The sequence below is a fragment of the Lytechinus variegatus genome, chromosome 11 (assembly GCF_018143015.1).
Source record: "Lytechinus variegatus isolate NC3 chromosome 11, Lvar_3.0, whole genome shotgun sequence".
NCBI classification, from domain to species: Eukaryota; Metazoa; Echinodermata; class Echinoidea; order Temnopleuroida; family Toxopneustidae; genus Lytechinus; species Lytechinus variegatus.
Window position 1 is genome coordinate 3,047,653 of NC_054750.1, and position 17,505 is coordinate 3,065,157.

General features: G+C 39.6%; 1 protein-coding gene across 1 annotated transcript in view; it reads left to right on the plus strand.

Annotated features, from left to right (window-relative positions):
* Positions 1-3,548: 3,548 nt before the first annotated feature.
* The window catches only part of LOC121424568 (zinc finger protein GLIS3-like), an 80,194-nt gene continuing 66,237 nt past the window's right edge, over positions 3,549-17,505 (plus strand). The window contains exon 1 of the mRNA XM_041620296.1: positions 3,549-5,652. Coding sequence (XP_041476230.1) covers positions 5,622-5,652 — 31 coding nt within the window. The 5' untranslated portion in view covers positions 3,549-5,621. The remainder of the gene's footprint in view (positions 5,653-17,505) is intronic.

Below are 17,505 nucleotides of genomic sequence, written 5' to 3' on the forward strand. Positions count from 1 at the left end.
AATCCAATGGCTTTTCAGTTCTTAGAGAGACTGTCTCTTTGGACACGTTCCCACTTGAAGAATAAGTTTTATCAAGTTGAAAGCAAGAAGAGACTTATTTTCTTTGGTATATCCGGGATCAGAAGGCTCGAAAATTAAAGATAAACCCAGTTCTCAACTAGTTTTTCAAACTGGTTTAGTGGAAACCAGTTTAATGTGTAATTGAATTTTGGAATGCATGAAGCAGTCTTTGAAGAAAACTCAAGTGGTCTTCCAAACCTGTGTGTAGAATGCATCCAAAGCTAACGTTACGCTGGCAGGTGGGGTGGGGAGGGCGGAGAGATGGAGGAGTGGGCAGTGAGAGAAGAGAAGGGAAGGAGAGAGGAAAGGATCTTGAAAGTTGAGATCAGGAAGCAGATCAAACTGGGGTGGGGGCACTATGGGTGTGTTCAATGTTGATTTTCAAAGTTAAACAGCAACATGAATCATGATTGAAAACACCAAACACAAACACGATCAGTGATGCACCGTTCAGTGTTGAAAATATAAGCTGCTTTTATGTTGATCATCTTTAAATTTCCAGCTTTCGTTAGCGCAGCTTTAGTGCTCAGTTTGACCCATCACAAGAAAAGTCAGTTCTGGCGCCTGTTGAAGTCTTCCACTGCGAGAGCAAATTTTAAGACGTTTTAAAACGCAATTGTGTTCAATGTCGCATCCGCGATGTGCAAGGTAGTAAATTTGAGCTGATCTCGTTTTTTACAAACGCATCCTTTTCGACGTTTAAATTTTCCTCCGAATCTTGATTTGAAAGACATTTACTTTTACGACCGGGAATAGTGGACATTGAATGCACCCTTTGTTTCTCATTATATCTGTGTTTCGTAACCACATTTTCAACCATGTTTCATGTTCGCGTTTAATTTTGAAACCAACACACATAGGGTGAACTTATCCCTTTATGCATAAGATTTCGCAGAAGAGACTGAAGAAGGAAATCAACTTGTAAGTGCAGCCTCAGGCTACCAGACATCTTGACTGGTCTTCCGATGATAAATGTAAGTTTCTTTACTGAAATGTTTGACAAGATTTACTCAAAAGCATGACAGCATACTTGACATTGAACTTGGGTACCAAGAAGCAAAAACAAAGACTGAAACTAGCACTAATAGGGCTCCCTTGTCCTCTGGTGTGAACCCCTAGAAATCAGAGAAACCCAACCTTTTGGCTTTTTTTGATTTTGTTTGAAACAAGTGAACTGTTGGCCTGTATGGTTGTTAAAGTATGCTATATAATCAGGTTACATGTAACTCATAAACTTTTTAAAAAGTTTGTGTTTGATTGATGCACATTTAAAATATTACTAAAAAATTATGGAACCTACAACTTTGCATTATGAAATGATATAATATAGTATTTTGCCACTTTGATGGGGATCGGGAACTGAAGCTAATATAGTAGTCGTAACAGTATCGTGTTGGTTTTGTAAATTATTTTTAGTCTTCTTTTCCCTCTTGCTTTCATCTTTCCTTCAAGTTCACTTTTGCTTTCCATCATTTCACATCACCACTCCTCTTGCCTATTAATTGCATGAAGCTAGCATGTCTTGGCCACATGCTTTTCTTCAGTTCCTTTTGTTTTTAAGCACCTTCTTATAGCTCTGAGGAATGCTCAGCATGAAAACTGATGGAAGGAGTAAGAGATTTACAACCCAAACAAATCTTTGAAGTCTTGATTTATGCTATGTCATTTTAGATGTCTTGGTATTCAAAGGACCCTGGATTTTCTGTTTTCACACTGAACTTGAGGTAAAAAGTGTATGTCCATTCTTGGGACTCTTGCTGATATCAATATTCTTTTATGGTAGAAGATAGTTTTAACCAAGAATTGTTAACATTGACGCTTTTTGGAGGAAGAATACTTCGAATTGACAGTTCTGCCTTTTTGAGGATACTAGGTTTAGGCCTATACTTCAATTATTTTTGTATATGTGTTATTGAAGGACAGCCGAATAATAATAAGAGTAATATGCTTCAATATGATCAATAGAATGTTTGTGCTGCATGCCATTACCCTAGCTTTAGCACGGTTATCCTGATCGGATGATCGAGCATTCAAGGAATTTCTTCCTACTGGGTACCCATTTACTGTGACCTGGGTGGAGAGTGGGCAATGTAGATAAACTCCTTGACAAAGGACGTGATTTGAACCCAAGACCTAATTGTGGTTCAAAGTCTGTAGACAGCATCTCTATGCCGCTATGAGGATGGTTCTATGAATACTATGGAGGAATATCATGAACGTGCGTTCATACTTTCTTATATCCATTCTAGTTTGTTTGATTTATGGCACCAAATAATTACATTTTCAGTCACGAACCCCTCCCATTGGCTGACAGAAATGATGTAGTGCTATTTGGATTATGGGTTATTCATAGGCATCTCGAGTTGTACATGCAGGTCCTATTTTATGCAGTCTTGGTCCTTTTGTCATATGTTCGTTTATTTGCAATCATGTTTATGTTTTCATCTTTCTATATTCTCCCTTTCATTCAGTGTACTGGTGCCTGAAAATATATGATATTCTCAAGTTAATCATGAAAACATGTACCCACTGTTTATGTTCTTTAGTTTAAAGCTCTCATTATGACAGCAATGATATCTAATCTTACAGCTCACTTCTGATAAAGATGTCGATTGACCTTGTTAAAGAGAGGGAGGAAAAAAAAAAAATAGATTCCCCTCCTCCTATTTCCACCTATCCACGCAAAAGTTACCATGGCGATCAGGCCAGCCCTAGTTCAAGTGAAACCGGACCTTATTTTCTTATTTGAAAGAATCCATGACTTTCTTCTCTATAGCAATCTATTGCTTCTATAAATAGCACAGCATGGAATGAACTCACCTGTTGTTTACTCCAATCTATTTCAGGAGAAAAGTTTCAAATGACAATTTGTGACACAATTTAGGATAGACAGTTGGGAGCATTTAAGGCCACTGATTTTAAAGATTATACAAGGATGTTTTGGAGTAGAGTAGTATATCACCCCAGCTCTCACATTCCTGTTTTATATCATGTAAAAGGCACGTTGAGATGTCTAAATACAGGAAGTTAGTGAATTTACTTCATTTGCAAAACTTGGATAGCCTGTTCATATTTATTTGTGTTAAATGAACATCGATAGTTTGATCTAAACATGGACAAGTCCAAAATTTATTACCTTTGCACATATTTATACAAATTACATATTCTTCATAATGCCAAAAGGAATTATAGGCCTAAATAATTGCTGACTAAAAGCAAGTAGGTCCATGCTAAAAGTATTCCCATAAGTAAGAATAATACCCCCAAGATACTTGTATAGGGAGCCCCAATGTACAAAAAATACCCCCCCCCAAAAAAAAAAGAAGGAAATTCCTACATGTTACCTGATGAGTTTGAATATCAGTAGGAGTTAAGGTAGGAAATGTTTTATTTTTATTTTTATTGACTATTTTTCTTTTTTCACTTTGGGACAATTTTGATTTTGGGGCTGAATTTGGTTCAAGAAGTATTACATGATAGAACAAAGTTAGTGAATCAGATGAAGAGGAGAGAATTGTGAAAACCATACAACTGAAAATGGGTGTCCTTGATTTGAACTCATCACCATCTTAAGTCTTCATGTTTAACCCCCTGAACACCATGTCTACACAGTCATTACATTCACCTGAATACACATAGAACCAAGCATGTCAAGAAGGGTTCAACAAAGCTGGATGTTTACCCCTTCTGTTATGTCACCCCTTTCTAACTCCATTGTGCTCTTTAGGAGCTGCACGTTTGGAGACAATGGGGGCAGGCGAAGTCCCACTTATTGATTAAATTGTAACCCCCTTCTTTTTTCGATGCCATCTTAATCCTTTCTTCCAACTCCATCACCGCTCACTACTACACCCTCCCCTTACCTTTCAGCTCAGCGCATGGAAATCAATTGCGACCCATTGTTCATTGTTGAGCTTAGTCGGATTGAAATATTTTTCTAAGTAATTTCTTTGTTTGGTGTAATTTATATGAGGGATTGTAAGTGGTAATGTCTTCACAATGAACAAATTTCTTTCATTCTAATGTTCTTATAAACTGACATATATTGTTTGAATTAGAGAGTAAGATTGACATTAAAATAAGGTGTTAATGTTTATAAGATAGATTGTGATGAGATTAAAGCCCCTCTTAAGTAAGTTTTGGTTACTCCCCCCCCAAAAAAAAAGATTGCGTTGTCACAGTGCCATATTAGTAATTAATTATATGGATTTGTTACCTCAACTGTTATGGTGTTGGTGATGATGAAATACCAACATGTTTTAGAAGATGAATGTGGTTTGCGATTGGGGATCGTGACCAAAGTAAACAGGCTAAAAAGACAGATAGAAATTATGAAATCTTTCAAATCAAAGAGGAAATTGTTGTGTAAATGCATGTATTTCTTTATTTTGGTTTACTGGCAAAAGAACCTATCAGTTTTAAATACTACACTTCATTGTATAGGCTGCCAAACTGCAAAAGCTATCTTCCTCTAAGCTTATACGTTATTCAAATAATGGAATTGTAATTGTATTCATGATTCAGGATTTTACTCTCGTGTGAAAACGAGCTGCAAGAACAGAGATTAGCATTCACCAAATGTAACTGAACTGAAGGCCTAAGCCAGTATTGACGGTATACATGGTGTCCTTGGGGAGGAGTATGTATTCAAGCAGTAAACACTTGAAGATCCTTGGCATATTAATGTTTATTGGGCATCAATTTGTAAGTGTTCCAGGCTTAATTGTTGAGCAGAAGGCTAGTATGACAGGAGCTTTTTGATCTTAGAAGAAATAATGGGTACCTGCTCGACCGATTCTTTCCAAAGAAGAAATCAACCAGTTGAGCACTTGAAATGAATAAAAAAGAGAGTGAGAGAGATACATTTCAGAACAAAAGGTGTCCTGATGATTGCAAAAGGTTTCTGTCCAATGAATCCCTTTCAGAGTACTGTATCCCAGGTTTCCCCCTTGAGAGCAAAACATACTCTGTACCCAGACGAAGCAAATGTTCATCAGTGCGGTCATTTCTTAAGTTTGTAAAGATATTAGAAGTACATGTGAGCCTAGTTTATAGCTTTCCAATACTGTCTGCTTCCTAGTAATGCCAGCCTTCCAGATTTCAAAGGTTCACCAGACATGCTGGAACTGCGTTGAATTGCCTCAAAGTCCAACTAGGCCATCAGGTCTTGAAGATGTTGGTGTTGATGGCTGATTCTTGATGATGTTTCTTAGGTGTCAAGGAATCTTGGAACCAATGCTTCTCTTCTGTTTGTCCAGTGGATCTGTGGATATTGTCTCTGGATCCCCTTGAAGAATTTGGAAGAAGACCCCTCTGGTGTTTCCCTTGAATCGTGTTTCCTTTGGTCATCCAGAAGAATTCATGCTTCAATCAAATCTTGATTTATGAATCAATTGAAGATCTAAGAAGCAAGAATAAGAAAGCATCTGGCGGTATGGCTTCATCCTTTATTTGGGATCTTGGTTGAAAGGGGATGGATTTCATGGTGAACCGCATCAACATGATAATTTCACAATTTGGGTGACAGGTTTTCACCACTACTGCACTCTAATCAGTGAATCATGGAGTCTGTGCCTTCAGTGCAGATCGATAGTAAGTTAACATCGTGCACTATAAAATGACCAATTGTTTTATTTAAAAAAAAATTACCTAGGATACATTAAACTCAAGAATACAAGTACTAGTGCTAAGAAAAATATTTTCTTTAAATTTAGTTTGAACGTGGAAATATATTGTACCTTAAGTAGAAAAATGTCAGTCTGATTTGAGAAACCCATGCTTATCCTGCCAAGTGCTGAGAAATTGTTCATACCAGAATCATTTGGCACATGATATTAATTTATCTGGACTATAAATACAATCATTTCATTCTTGTGATTTGTGTCATAACTCTAACTCATCTATTGTAGGACTACTGTTTAAATATGGAATAAACTCTACTGTCAGCTTGGGGGAAGTGTCTTGAATCAAAAACTATTTTTCAGAAAACTTTCCTAATTACTACAAGAAGTCTTTTAAGACAACTTTATCGATCCATCTTTTGTGTTGTTGGGATTTTCCGCTTCATCACATTGCACTTTTACTAGACTATATCAAAGCTCTCACAAAAAGAATAGAATGCCAAAAGAAAAGAATGCCAAAATGAAAAGAAAGTATTTAGGGAAAGGGAAACATTTGATCATCAGCAAGATGTAAACACAAGTCTACACAAGGAACAAAATTGTCAGAATATGTTAAGCATGATGATATACATGAGGAGTTGTTGAAAGGATGACACAACATTTGCTCCGGCAACAGTTGCTCCGGATTTTATTTCATCTAAGATATAGGGTTATATTAGGGTTGTATTAGTGTTTTGTTAGGGTTTTGTTAGGTTTAGGATAGGGTATATTGTTAAATCCATGGTTGAAGTTGGTCATTCAATTAGTGTGTCAAAGTTGCAGTGGAGCAATTGTCGCTGGAGCAAATGTCATGGTACCGTTGTCGGCCGTTGTTTTGTTTCTTTGTCACATTGATGTATCGCTATACAAGTTAGAGCTTACCTCTTTTATTCATTGACACCCATGCTTATCATGATCTTTTGAATTTCAAGTTCTTTGTTCTTTTCATCCACCTCTTTTACACCTTTGTCTCATCTGTTTGATCTTTTTACTGGTTTAGTGTTCTGTGTACAAGGTCTTGGTGTCTCAAGTTCACGGCCAATCAGGTTGTCTCACCCAGTGTCCATAAAACTTGAAGCTTTTTTGTTTCGTAACTTGCCCTGAATGGCATCAAAACTCCTGGATTGTTTATTTGACGAGCGTCTCGCCCAACTCTATTCATGCCCCAGTCAAGCTGCTCTGAACATAAAACATGACCTAGATTATAATTCATTTTTTTTCATATATTGTAGATCAAGTTTTATTAGATTGCTAATGACAATCAGACATTCATGTTTATTTTTCAACATCTCTGTATGTTTAATGATTTCATGCACTAGTAACGTTTTTGCAATGGTTGTCATGGATACTCTGTATACAAATAAAGATGACATCATATTTGGTGAGTTTTGTAGTTTATAGGCCCTACACTGTTCTTGTTGTGGAGATGTTCTTTGGTTAACCCATTGGACACTGAGCCTGTACAATATGTGGGCTGAAGTCAATGGAAAACATGTGCTATACTGAAATCAATCAGTCTCTGGTGGGTTAAGCATTATTTCTCATCAGGTCCCTCAGAGAGGAACAAAGCCTATCAGTTCTGTTGTTGCTTAAACGGTAGCGAGCGGTGATGATTTTTCTCTCCGCTCCATGACCGCTCCAACAACGCTAGGGCGGTGTTACCAGGCCTTTAAAGGTTTTTATGTTAGGAAACAAGCATTGATGCAGAAGGTAGTCTGGATCATGCACAAGGATATCTTTTCATTTAAGTACTTTCTTTTAGCAAGTGAAGACAGCCATTTGTTACAGTTTTACATTAATTTTTACCACCCCCCAATAAAAAGAGAGAGAGTTAAGTTAAGTTTGCTTTTGGAGATGATGGCTGGTAAACATTTCTCAGCTCAGTTCAGGTGATTTCGGGGAGAAAAAAAGACCTCTGATGCCATTAAAGAGAAGAAGTTCTCTGTTAGCTTTCATACTGGCTGTTTCACCGTCGAACTTCGCTGGGAAACAGTTTCTGGCCGGGAAACAGTTTCACCGGCGAAGTTCTCCACCTATAGAGGTGGAGAAGTTCGCCGGGGTAATTATGTGTACCTTTCATACTGGACACTTTCCCCTTCGCTGGCGAACTTCGCCGGCGAAGTTTACCAAGGAAAAGCGCAGTACGAAAGGGGTATAAGAGTGAAGTTTTCAGAATTTTGAGAAATTTGCCAGTTTCAGTCCCTTTAGGAGTGACTGGGAGTGACTTATAAAAGTTTTGGCTTCCTCACCCGAAGGACTTCCATCCTCTTTAAGATGGGATGAGTGTTTTCAGGTGTGACAACATTATTTGTTCACAATCTTGAAAGGACAGCTTAAGGGGTATTAAAAAAGCCAGAGAGGATTAGAGTTTGTGGTTCTTAATCTGTTAGCATAACTGTTAACAGTTAGAAAATTGGATCTATCTGTCAATGTCAGAAGAAATTTTGGCTATTTTAGGGTGTGATCCATTGAAACCAATTTTCATTGGTAAATTGTTAGATCTGAACAATTAGAAAAATACAAAACAAAACATGTTGGTATCAATACATTTTCATTTATTTGATGCAAGATGAAAGAGAGCTGTAAGATAAAAATGCCTTGGGCAATTGGCAGCCAGGAATTGAACCCTAGACTTCATGGTGTAGTAGGGTGCCTTAGGCCACATGGCCACTCACCTTGCCTGATCTTTTTTTTTAATGCAACTTGGAATTTTGATTAAAAAACAATAATGATAATGATTGTCCCTTCAATTTTTTGATCTGCTTTGAAAAATTTATTGTTAAGTTTTATTGACATTCTGTTTAAGTGTATTTTGTTTTTTTAAAAAGAAGCACAACATTCTAAATACAATGTTTTGGAGATAATCTATTAAAGATTATCACGCAATTTAAATATTTCTGAATGGATTAAAATGATTAAAAGTGATTGTTTTCTTTGAATATTTCATCTATATATATATTCTAAAACGAAAGGAATAATATTTATGTTAACAGTTTATTTTTGTGGGGGAATGCTGGATTTGTACCTTTGAGATTAGAGCTCATACATGTAGTTGTGATATCCCCTTTCTCCCTGATAAAGAAATGTTTTCCTTTTGAAATGAAACCCCCATGATCAGATGCTTGGCCTCATCATGAAGTTCACCCCCAAGTGCCTTTGCTGATTGAGCTATTTCAAATTTAAAGGGGAAGTTCACCCTTATATCAAGTACGTTTTTATAAAAGCAGAAAAATGTAAGAAACGGGTAACGATAATGGATATACAAATCCATTGGAATATTAAACAAAACAATTTAAAGATTTTTAAAGATTTAGTTGGATGTCACATCCAAGCTGCTCCTCTATTATGTCATGTGTTAAAAATTCCATGAATCTTTTTTTTTCAATTAGAATAAATAGAAAATATGTTTCTGCTGTTGGTCTGGATTTGCGACATGCGACTGACATTGCTCTGATTTACTTGTTTGTTTCATAGTTGTATTACAACATGTACGAGGTAAAGCATGTGGAATCTAGTTCGTATAGTAATAATGAATTGATAAAATAAACCATTCTAAATATGGGTTTAATGGGGAAATGGCTAGTTGTACATTTTTATGATAAAAAAAAATCTTCAAAAGTCTTTTCTTTCCCTTGTATTCTTTATGTGCTTGGGACTCCCTTCCCATAGGTTCTGTAAAGATGGAACTCTCTTGAACTGTTTGCTATGTCAGCTTTCCATCTTGTTGACACTATGTTGAAACCAAGCTTAGGTGATGCTATTCCTGCCTCACAAAATACAGATAAATAAACCAAAAATGAGATGGTAGCCAGTCGAAAAAGTCAGTATTCTTATCTCGATTTAGATCTGTGCTCTATGGTGGTTTATTTATTGTATGAGAGTAGCTTTCAGATCAATATCCATATTCTCTTGGGAGTGGAGTTGTGAATGATTGATAAATGTCATGCTGCTTATAGCCAGGTATGGCCCGAATTATCCCCACTCCCTGCTGTGTGAGGAAAAAAGATCGTCAGCCTTTTGTCAGCCATCCTTATCTCTTAGTCTGTATCTGATGCGACTTATCGATTGTTTTTAATGATGACTTAAACGATCCCTGAAAGCATGCTATATTGTCCTCTGTGAGCTTGCATTGATAATCTGGAATTATGAAAGAATGTTTAGTTGTGAAGTTAGTAAATATATTGATTCCACCTCCATTCAACAATAGTGACAAGTCGAAAGCACCGTGAACTATAAAGTAACTGCAAGTTGGCTTTGAACTGTATGTATGCAATATGAGGGCCTAGAACTGTGTCAGACCACATCTCCCTGGTTAGACAATGCAGTCATTTGGCTGTATACAGACCCCAATGAAGTTCACTTAGCTGTTGGATTTAAGATGAGAAATCATGAGATAGATAAATACTTTACTCCAGAAAATGATTTTTTTTCCCTAGTTGTAACTATGACCTATCTGCAATTCATATTGTCACGCATTTTGGTTGATGTTCGATATTCTCTTATCATGTTTATGTATATATTCCATTATTATGCGTTAATTAGTACTGATTATTATATTAAATTGTATTATACTCATTTATGTAATGAATGTCTTGCTAAGATCAATTGTGAATGTCACTTTCAACTTGCCCAGTAACCAGCACACAGCCAAGCCCTCTCTTGTACTGTAACTTGCTCAGGGTCAAACTCTTCTGGTCTGTCCACTCTGTATTCTATTTGGCTTGCCTTCGTCTTTCAGAAATGCGAACAGTGCATCTCCCTTCTTTACGACCTTGCATCTACTTTCAGATAGTTTTACTCTCCTCACTTTCTCTTTCTAGTGACTTTCAACCCTCGTTCCTCACTCTCTCTTCCCAGTGACTTTCAACTCTTGTTCCTCGCTTTCTCTTTCCAGTGACTTTCAACCCTCCTCACTTACCCTTCCAGTAACTTTCATCCCTCCTCTCTTTCCCTTTCCAGTGACTTTCAAACCTGTGTAATTCCCTTTAACCTTGCGACTACTTTCAGAAACTCGTTCTTGTTTATTACCTTGGCTACACATTTATGTTCAGTAACTCCCTCCGCTCTCTCTCTCCTCACTTCGACTTTGCCCTGCCCTTCAGACTTCTCTCCCTCTACTCCTAATGTCCAAACTCCTAGTTTAACCTTGTGGTCAGTGTATTGGTCGTTATGTGCTTATTCTATTACTTGACTTTATCCTATCCTTGTTTGGAATGATTTATCCTCTCTCTCCCTCCCCTCTCTGAATCTGGGTTTTCGCTGTGTGCTGGGGATGACCTTCATGCTATGTCCAGAAAGTGTATATAAGCGAGCAGCATCTCAGACCATTTTAGTTCTTAGCTAGTTTTAGGTTTTTAGTTCTTAGTTTTAGTTTTGGAGTTAAGAGTTTTACTTCAGAGTTTCCTTCATGATTCCAGTCGTATGTATACTTCAGAATTATCACAAGTAAAATTCTTATGATCGTTCCAGCATCGTTCGACGTTATCTCAGTTATCATATTCAATGTATCGCTGGAGTTTGTTTAATTGTCATCATCACATACTCTGTTGCACCTTCATTAAGTTTTGAGAAGTAATAAACTACTGAACTTTAATTTCCTGTGTAATGACTGTTATTCGCTTCAACTGTGTTATTTAAGCTCTGGCCATCCTCGACATTTATTTTAGACTCTTATAGCGAGACTCGTAGGACAAACCGAGCCGTCGTTACACTGGTGTCAGAAGTGGGATTTCTTACTTCAACACGTGCCTGTTTTAATAGCTAATATGTCACCAAGGAAGCGCAAGTCAGATCTAGAGCGGGAGATCCGTGAATTAAAGGCGGAATTAGCGAGTACTAGAAAACTAATGGAGGAGAATGACAGTGTTAGTGGAGACGAACTAATTGATGATCACATCAAACAGCCCTACTCTCCCACTAGAGACTTTCACACCGGGGTTAGAGTGCAATTACCACCACAAGAGCCATATGATGGGATCAACCGTCCATGGGAGAGCTTCATCTCCTCATTCAAGAACTTGGCGACAACTTGTTGCTGGGATGCAGCTGAACAGCGGTTACGTCTGCTCGCATGCCTGCGTGGAGATGCGGCTGATTTCGTCTTCCAGCAACTTTCTCCAGCCATATTATCAGACTTGTCACAGCTGGAAAATGCTTTGGAAAATCGGTTTGCTGCCAGAAAAACGCCTTCCACGTTTGTATCCCAGCTAGAGCTACGTCGGCTGGGGCAAAAGGAATCAATCGCCGACTATGCTGCGGATATTCGGCGGCTGACAACATTTGGATATCCAACAGCGGACTCGTCAACGAAAGAAATGATAGGAACTCGCCACTTCTTGCGGGGGCTTGGTGATAATTCGATGGCCATGGCCATCGGTATGCAGGAGCCAGCGACTCTCCAGGAAGCCAGAGAAATAGCTGAGCGATTTCACAATCTAAGGGAGGAATCCGGAAGAGGAAATCGTCCAGTGAGAGCAATTTCTACAAGAGATGATGGAAATGATAAATTTCTCGAGTTGCGGGGTCGGATCATGTCGATTGATGACAGAGTCGACAAACTCACAAAATTGTTTGAGCAGCCTCGACTGGAACCAGACAACCAACTCAGGCAGCAGAGGGCACAACAGCAACCACGTGATCGACCACCACTGCGTTGCTATAACTGCCAAAAGCTCGGTCATCTTGCCCGCAACTGCCGTTTTCCGCCGAGACATGGATCCCCTGTTCCCCAGTATTTTCAACCAACACCCCCACAGTGGCAACAATCATTCCAGCCTACACCTCCTCAGTCATGGCAGCAACCCGCCCATTTTCCACCGCCACCTCTGATTCCTCAACAACAGGGAGTAGAAGCTCCAATTGACATTTCGGGAAACTAGAGAGGGCCGACCCCATCGACCAGGTCGCGGCCCAAAATGTTGATCTAGGTCCCAGGATAATACGCATTGAAAAAAGAAACGGACTGACAGCGTATATTTCAGGCAGTGTGAATGGGGCCTCGTGTAAACTTTTGGTCGACTCTGGAGCAGCGGTGACTGTTATGTCCACCAAGCTCTATGAACAAATGCCCATAGAAACCCGCCCGGAATTAGTTACCCTACCCAGTCAAGTTCAACTTCAGTCAGCTGATGATGGGATTTTAAATGTTCATGGGACTATTGAAGCAATTGTGAATGTTGGAGGTAAGGACTTCTCTTGGACTTCATACATAGCAGACATTAGTGACGAATGCTTGATTGGATTTGATTTTATGCATCATTACAATTGTATACTAGAAGCTCGACGCGGACTTCATATCGACAATTTATTGATCCCTATCGAAATTCAAGACTGCAATCAAGTAGGTGCAGTATATGTTAAATGTGATATTGTTGTACCACCCAACTCGGAGTTCATAGTACCGGGAAAGGTAAATAATTTTGACTCTGACTCTGGAACCAGTGCTATTATTGAGAAAACTGCCCATGTATGTGACATAGATGATCTTAATGTCGCATCTGTGCTAATTGATGTTACTCGGAGTGATATAGACATACCAGTAAGAGTTGCTAATACATCGAATGAACCAATTGATCTTCGAGCTGGTATGCGAATAGCTTCTATCGAATTGATTGAAAATGTATGTGATGTGTGTGATACCAATGCTATGGACAGATCGAAACAAAGTATTCGTACCGTGAAAGCTGGTTTGAACGAGGACGTTCAATCAGATAGCTGGTCAGATGACTTGCAATTGTTACACCAGAAATCATGTGAAGGACTAGACCAGGATACGCAGAATGAACTTTCCAAGTTATTGGATAAACATTCATCTACATTTGCATCTTCTTCGACCGATGTTGGGCGAACCTCTATTGTCCAGCATAACATTGACACTGGGGATGCAGTCCCAATCAAACAACGTCCCCGTCGGCCACCTCGAGCTTTCATTGACGAGGAAGAGAAAATAATCAAGACACAGCTTGAAATGGGCATCATTCGAGAATCAACGAGTGCGTGGTCGAGCCCGCTTGTATATGTTCGCAAGCGTGATGGTACGACGCGCCCCTGTGTTGACTATCGAAAATTAAATGACGTCACAAGAAAGGATGCCTATCCATTACCTCGCATTGAAGACTGTCTAGATTGCTTAGGAGGTGCAAAAATCTTCTCTACATTGGACTTACAGTCAGGTTACTGGCAAATAGACATTAAAGAAGAAGATAGGCACAAAACTGCATTCAGTACACGGACTGGACACTATGAATATGTCACAATGCCATTTGGGTTATGCAATGCGCCCAGCACCTTTGAGCGTGCAATGGAATTAATCATGAAAGGTCTGCAGTGGCGAACATTGATCTTATATCTTGATGACATCATTGTAATGAGCTCAACCATTGAGGAGCACATCACCCGTCTCGACGAGGTACTTGGACGCTTGGGAGAAGCAGGCCTTAAGCTAAAACCAAGTAAATGTCACCTCTTCCAGACACAGGTATCATATCTCGGACACATAGTCAGCGCATCGGGGATTAGGCCTGATCCTGAGAAGGTTGCCAAAGTTCGCGACTGGCCGACTCCGACGTCGATAGGTGATGTCCGTTCATTTCTTGGTTTGTGTTCGTACTATCGCCGATTCATTCGCGGCTTCTCATCGATCGCATCCCCCATGAATAAACTACTAGAAAAGTCGTCAAAATTTGTGTGGGATGACATCTGCCAATCATCATTCGAACAATTAAAAGATGCACTGCTGAGTGACAACGTCATGGCCTACCCCGACGACCATGGCATGTTCATTCTTGATGCAGACGCATCTTCATCAGGAATAGGCGCAGTCCTATCTCAACTCCAGTGGGATGACGTCACTCAGAAGGAAGTTGAGAGACCAGTCGCCTTCGCTAGCCGGACATTAACAAGAACGCAACGCCGATATTGCACCACAAGACGTGAATTACTGGCAATCGTCTCTTTTGTTCGGCATTTTCGGCACTACCTACTGGGGAAGAAATTCTTAATTCGAACTGATCATTCTTCCCTCAGATGGATCATGTCATTTAGAGAACCCACAGATCAACTTGCCCGATGGATCGAGATCCTTAGCCAATTCGACTTCGACATCGAGCATCGCGTTGGCAGGAATCATGGCAATGCTGATGCGATGTCGAGAATTCCATGCGATCCTGAATCATGTGACTGTTATGACAAGGATACTATCATCGAACAATTACCATGTGGCGGGTGTACAACATGTGTCAAGCGTCATAAGGCCTGGTCGAAATTCTTCGACGAGGATGATGATGTCGTTCCTATCAGTGCCATGAAAGTGCAAAAGACATGCGTGAAACCAATTAATGACATTAGCACCCAAACGCCGTTACCGAAACCAGAAGAGATACCCAGTCGTTCGAATCGACTCCTTGACCTCCTCGTCATGATGCTGGTCGTAGTCGAGACCGTTGCAAGGATATTTTGTAGACTTCCGAAGATGATTATAGAGTTTATCATATATGTTGCTGTTTTAGAGTTTAGAGGATTACGATATATGAGAGATGTATTTAGTAGTATGTGGAGAGGGAATTGGCCATCCCCATTTAGAGTTTCAGTAGTGAGGAATACGAAATCGAGAAGGAAGTCGAGAAATAAACATTCTTCGTTAAATGTCAGAACAAATGATAGCCTGCCCTGCACCTCGGAAACAGGTGCCTTAGCTGGAGAGAACTCTGGGCAGCAGGATATTATCCGTAATGACTTTGACCGAGAGACATTAATGACAATGCAACGAGATGATCCCGACGTCGGTATCGTCTATAATTGGATTTCGGAATCTCAAGAAAGACCAAATCGAGCATTAGTTCATGATAAGAGCCCAATTGTAAGGAACCTATGGCTCTCATGGGCACAGCTTGAATTAACTGACGGTGTCTTATACAAACGACATATGACTAATAATAAACTAACAACAACCAAACAAGTCGTCGTCCCGTTCGCACTCCGTGATCGAATCCTAGAATCAAACCATAAGTCCGTTCTATCGGGGCATCTTGGGGTGAAGAAAACATTTAGTAGGATTCAGCAGAAATTTTACTGGATGGGGATGAGGGACTCTGTAAAACTGTACATCGGAAATTGTGTAAAATGTGGTGCCCGAAAGCGTCCGACTTCCAAACCGAAGGCCCCTCTTGGCGAATATAACTCTGGATTTCCTATGGATCGCATCGCTCTCGATATCATGGGACCATTTCCTGTTAGTAACCAAGGCAACCGCTATGTTTTGGTAGTGGGAGATACCTTTACTAAATGGATCGAGGCCTATGGAATCCCTGATCAAACTGCCCGTACTGTCGCCAACATCGTTGTTAATGAATTTATTGCTAGATGGGGCATACCTTTGGAAATACATTCGGACCAAGGAAAGACTTTTGAATCCCAACTTTTCCAACATGTTTGTAAATTGCTGGAAATAACCAAAACAAGAACGACTCCATATCATCCGTCATCTAATGGAATGATTGAAAGATTCAATCAAACACTTGTCAATATGATATCTGCTTTCGTCGATAAGAAACAAGAGGAATGGGACTTGAATTTATCGCTCTTGACTGCTGCCTACCGTAGCACCGTTCATGAGACAACTGGATTTTCGCCAAATTTTCTTATGTTGGGGCGTGAGGTTAGAACCCCAATTGAAATTGCCCTCGGTGTAGACCAGCCCGACATCTATGACTATGACGAGTTTGCCTCGAATATCGTTTCTACTATGAAGGATGCATACAATATAGCTCGTGAGCATCTGTCCTCACAAACCCAGAGACAGAAGAGGGACTATGATTCTAGACTATCAGTGAACACCTACCAGCCAGGGGACTTAGTCTACTATCTAGACACAACAAAACAGAAAGGACTTTCTCCTAAATTAAAGTCTGCTTTTTGGATTGGACCATGTATCGTTACCAGAAAGCTTAGTGATTTGGTGTTTGAAATCAAATCTCAACAGAAGGGCAAACTTAAAGTCCTTCACCATGATCGTCTCAAACCCTTTCGAAGCACCGACATCCCAAAATGGGTAAAAGAACATGCTGACAAGGTTAGAAATGAGAAAACTCTTTCAAACACTGCATCTACTAGTACACAGACTAGCGAGAAGGACACTGTGACCCCTCGTCGGTCAATGAGAAGACGGATAGTCCTTGAAAAATTTGGACATTAGGACATAAAAATGACCAAAAACATTCCCTCTGGATGGATGGGTCACATTCTCTTTCGTCCTTGCATCGGAGGCAGACTTACTTTGTTTTAGAGCACACCTCAAAACAAAATCTACATTTACCAAAGTATATATATTCTTCTTCTTTTTGAAACTGTGACATTGTGGGCATTTCGTCATTCTTTACTACTTGGAATAGTAGAATATCTACATTTTTTTGGAAACATTGTGACATCGAGGTCTCATCATCCTTAACAACATCTGTGCTGTAACTTTCTTTATTTTCTGGACCTCCTCAAGCTCTATTCTATACTTGTATCATTATCATGGCGATCGCGACCAACTTCAATTGCTTTGGAGATGAACTTCAAATTGTGCACCAAGTTGGGCCCCAGGGGCAGGACACGCCTCTCCTTGATGAAAATTATTCGCCCATCTCGAATGCTGGTGACGTGGCAGACCAGTTACTAAGTCAAGACACTCGGACGGAGATGGGGGAACAAAACAATATGCCAACGTGTTTCCAACCGATACCCCTACCGGTCGGCAGAAAACCCCAAAAGCGTCAGAGAAAGAAAAATGAATCAGAGGATGTGC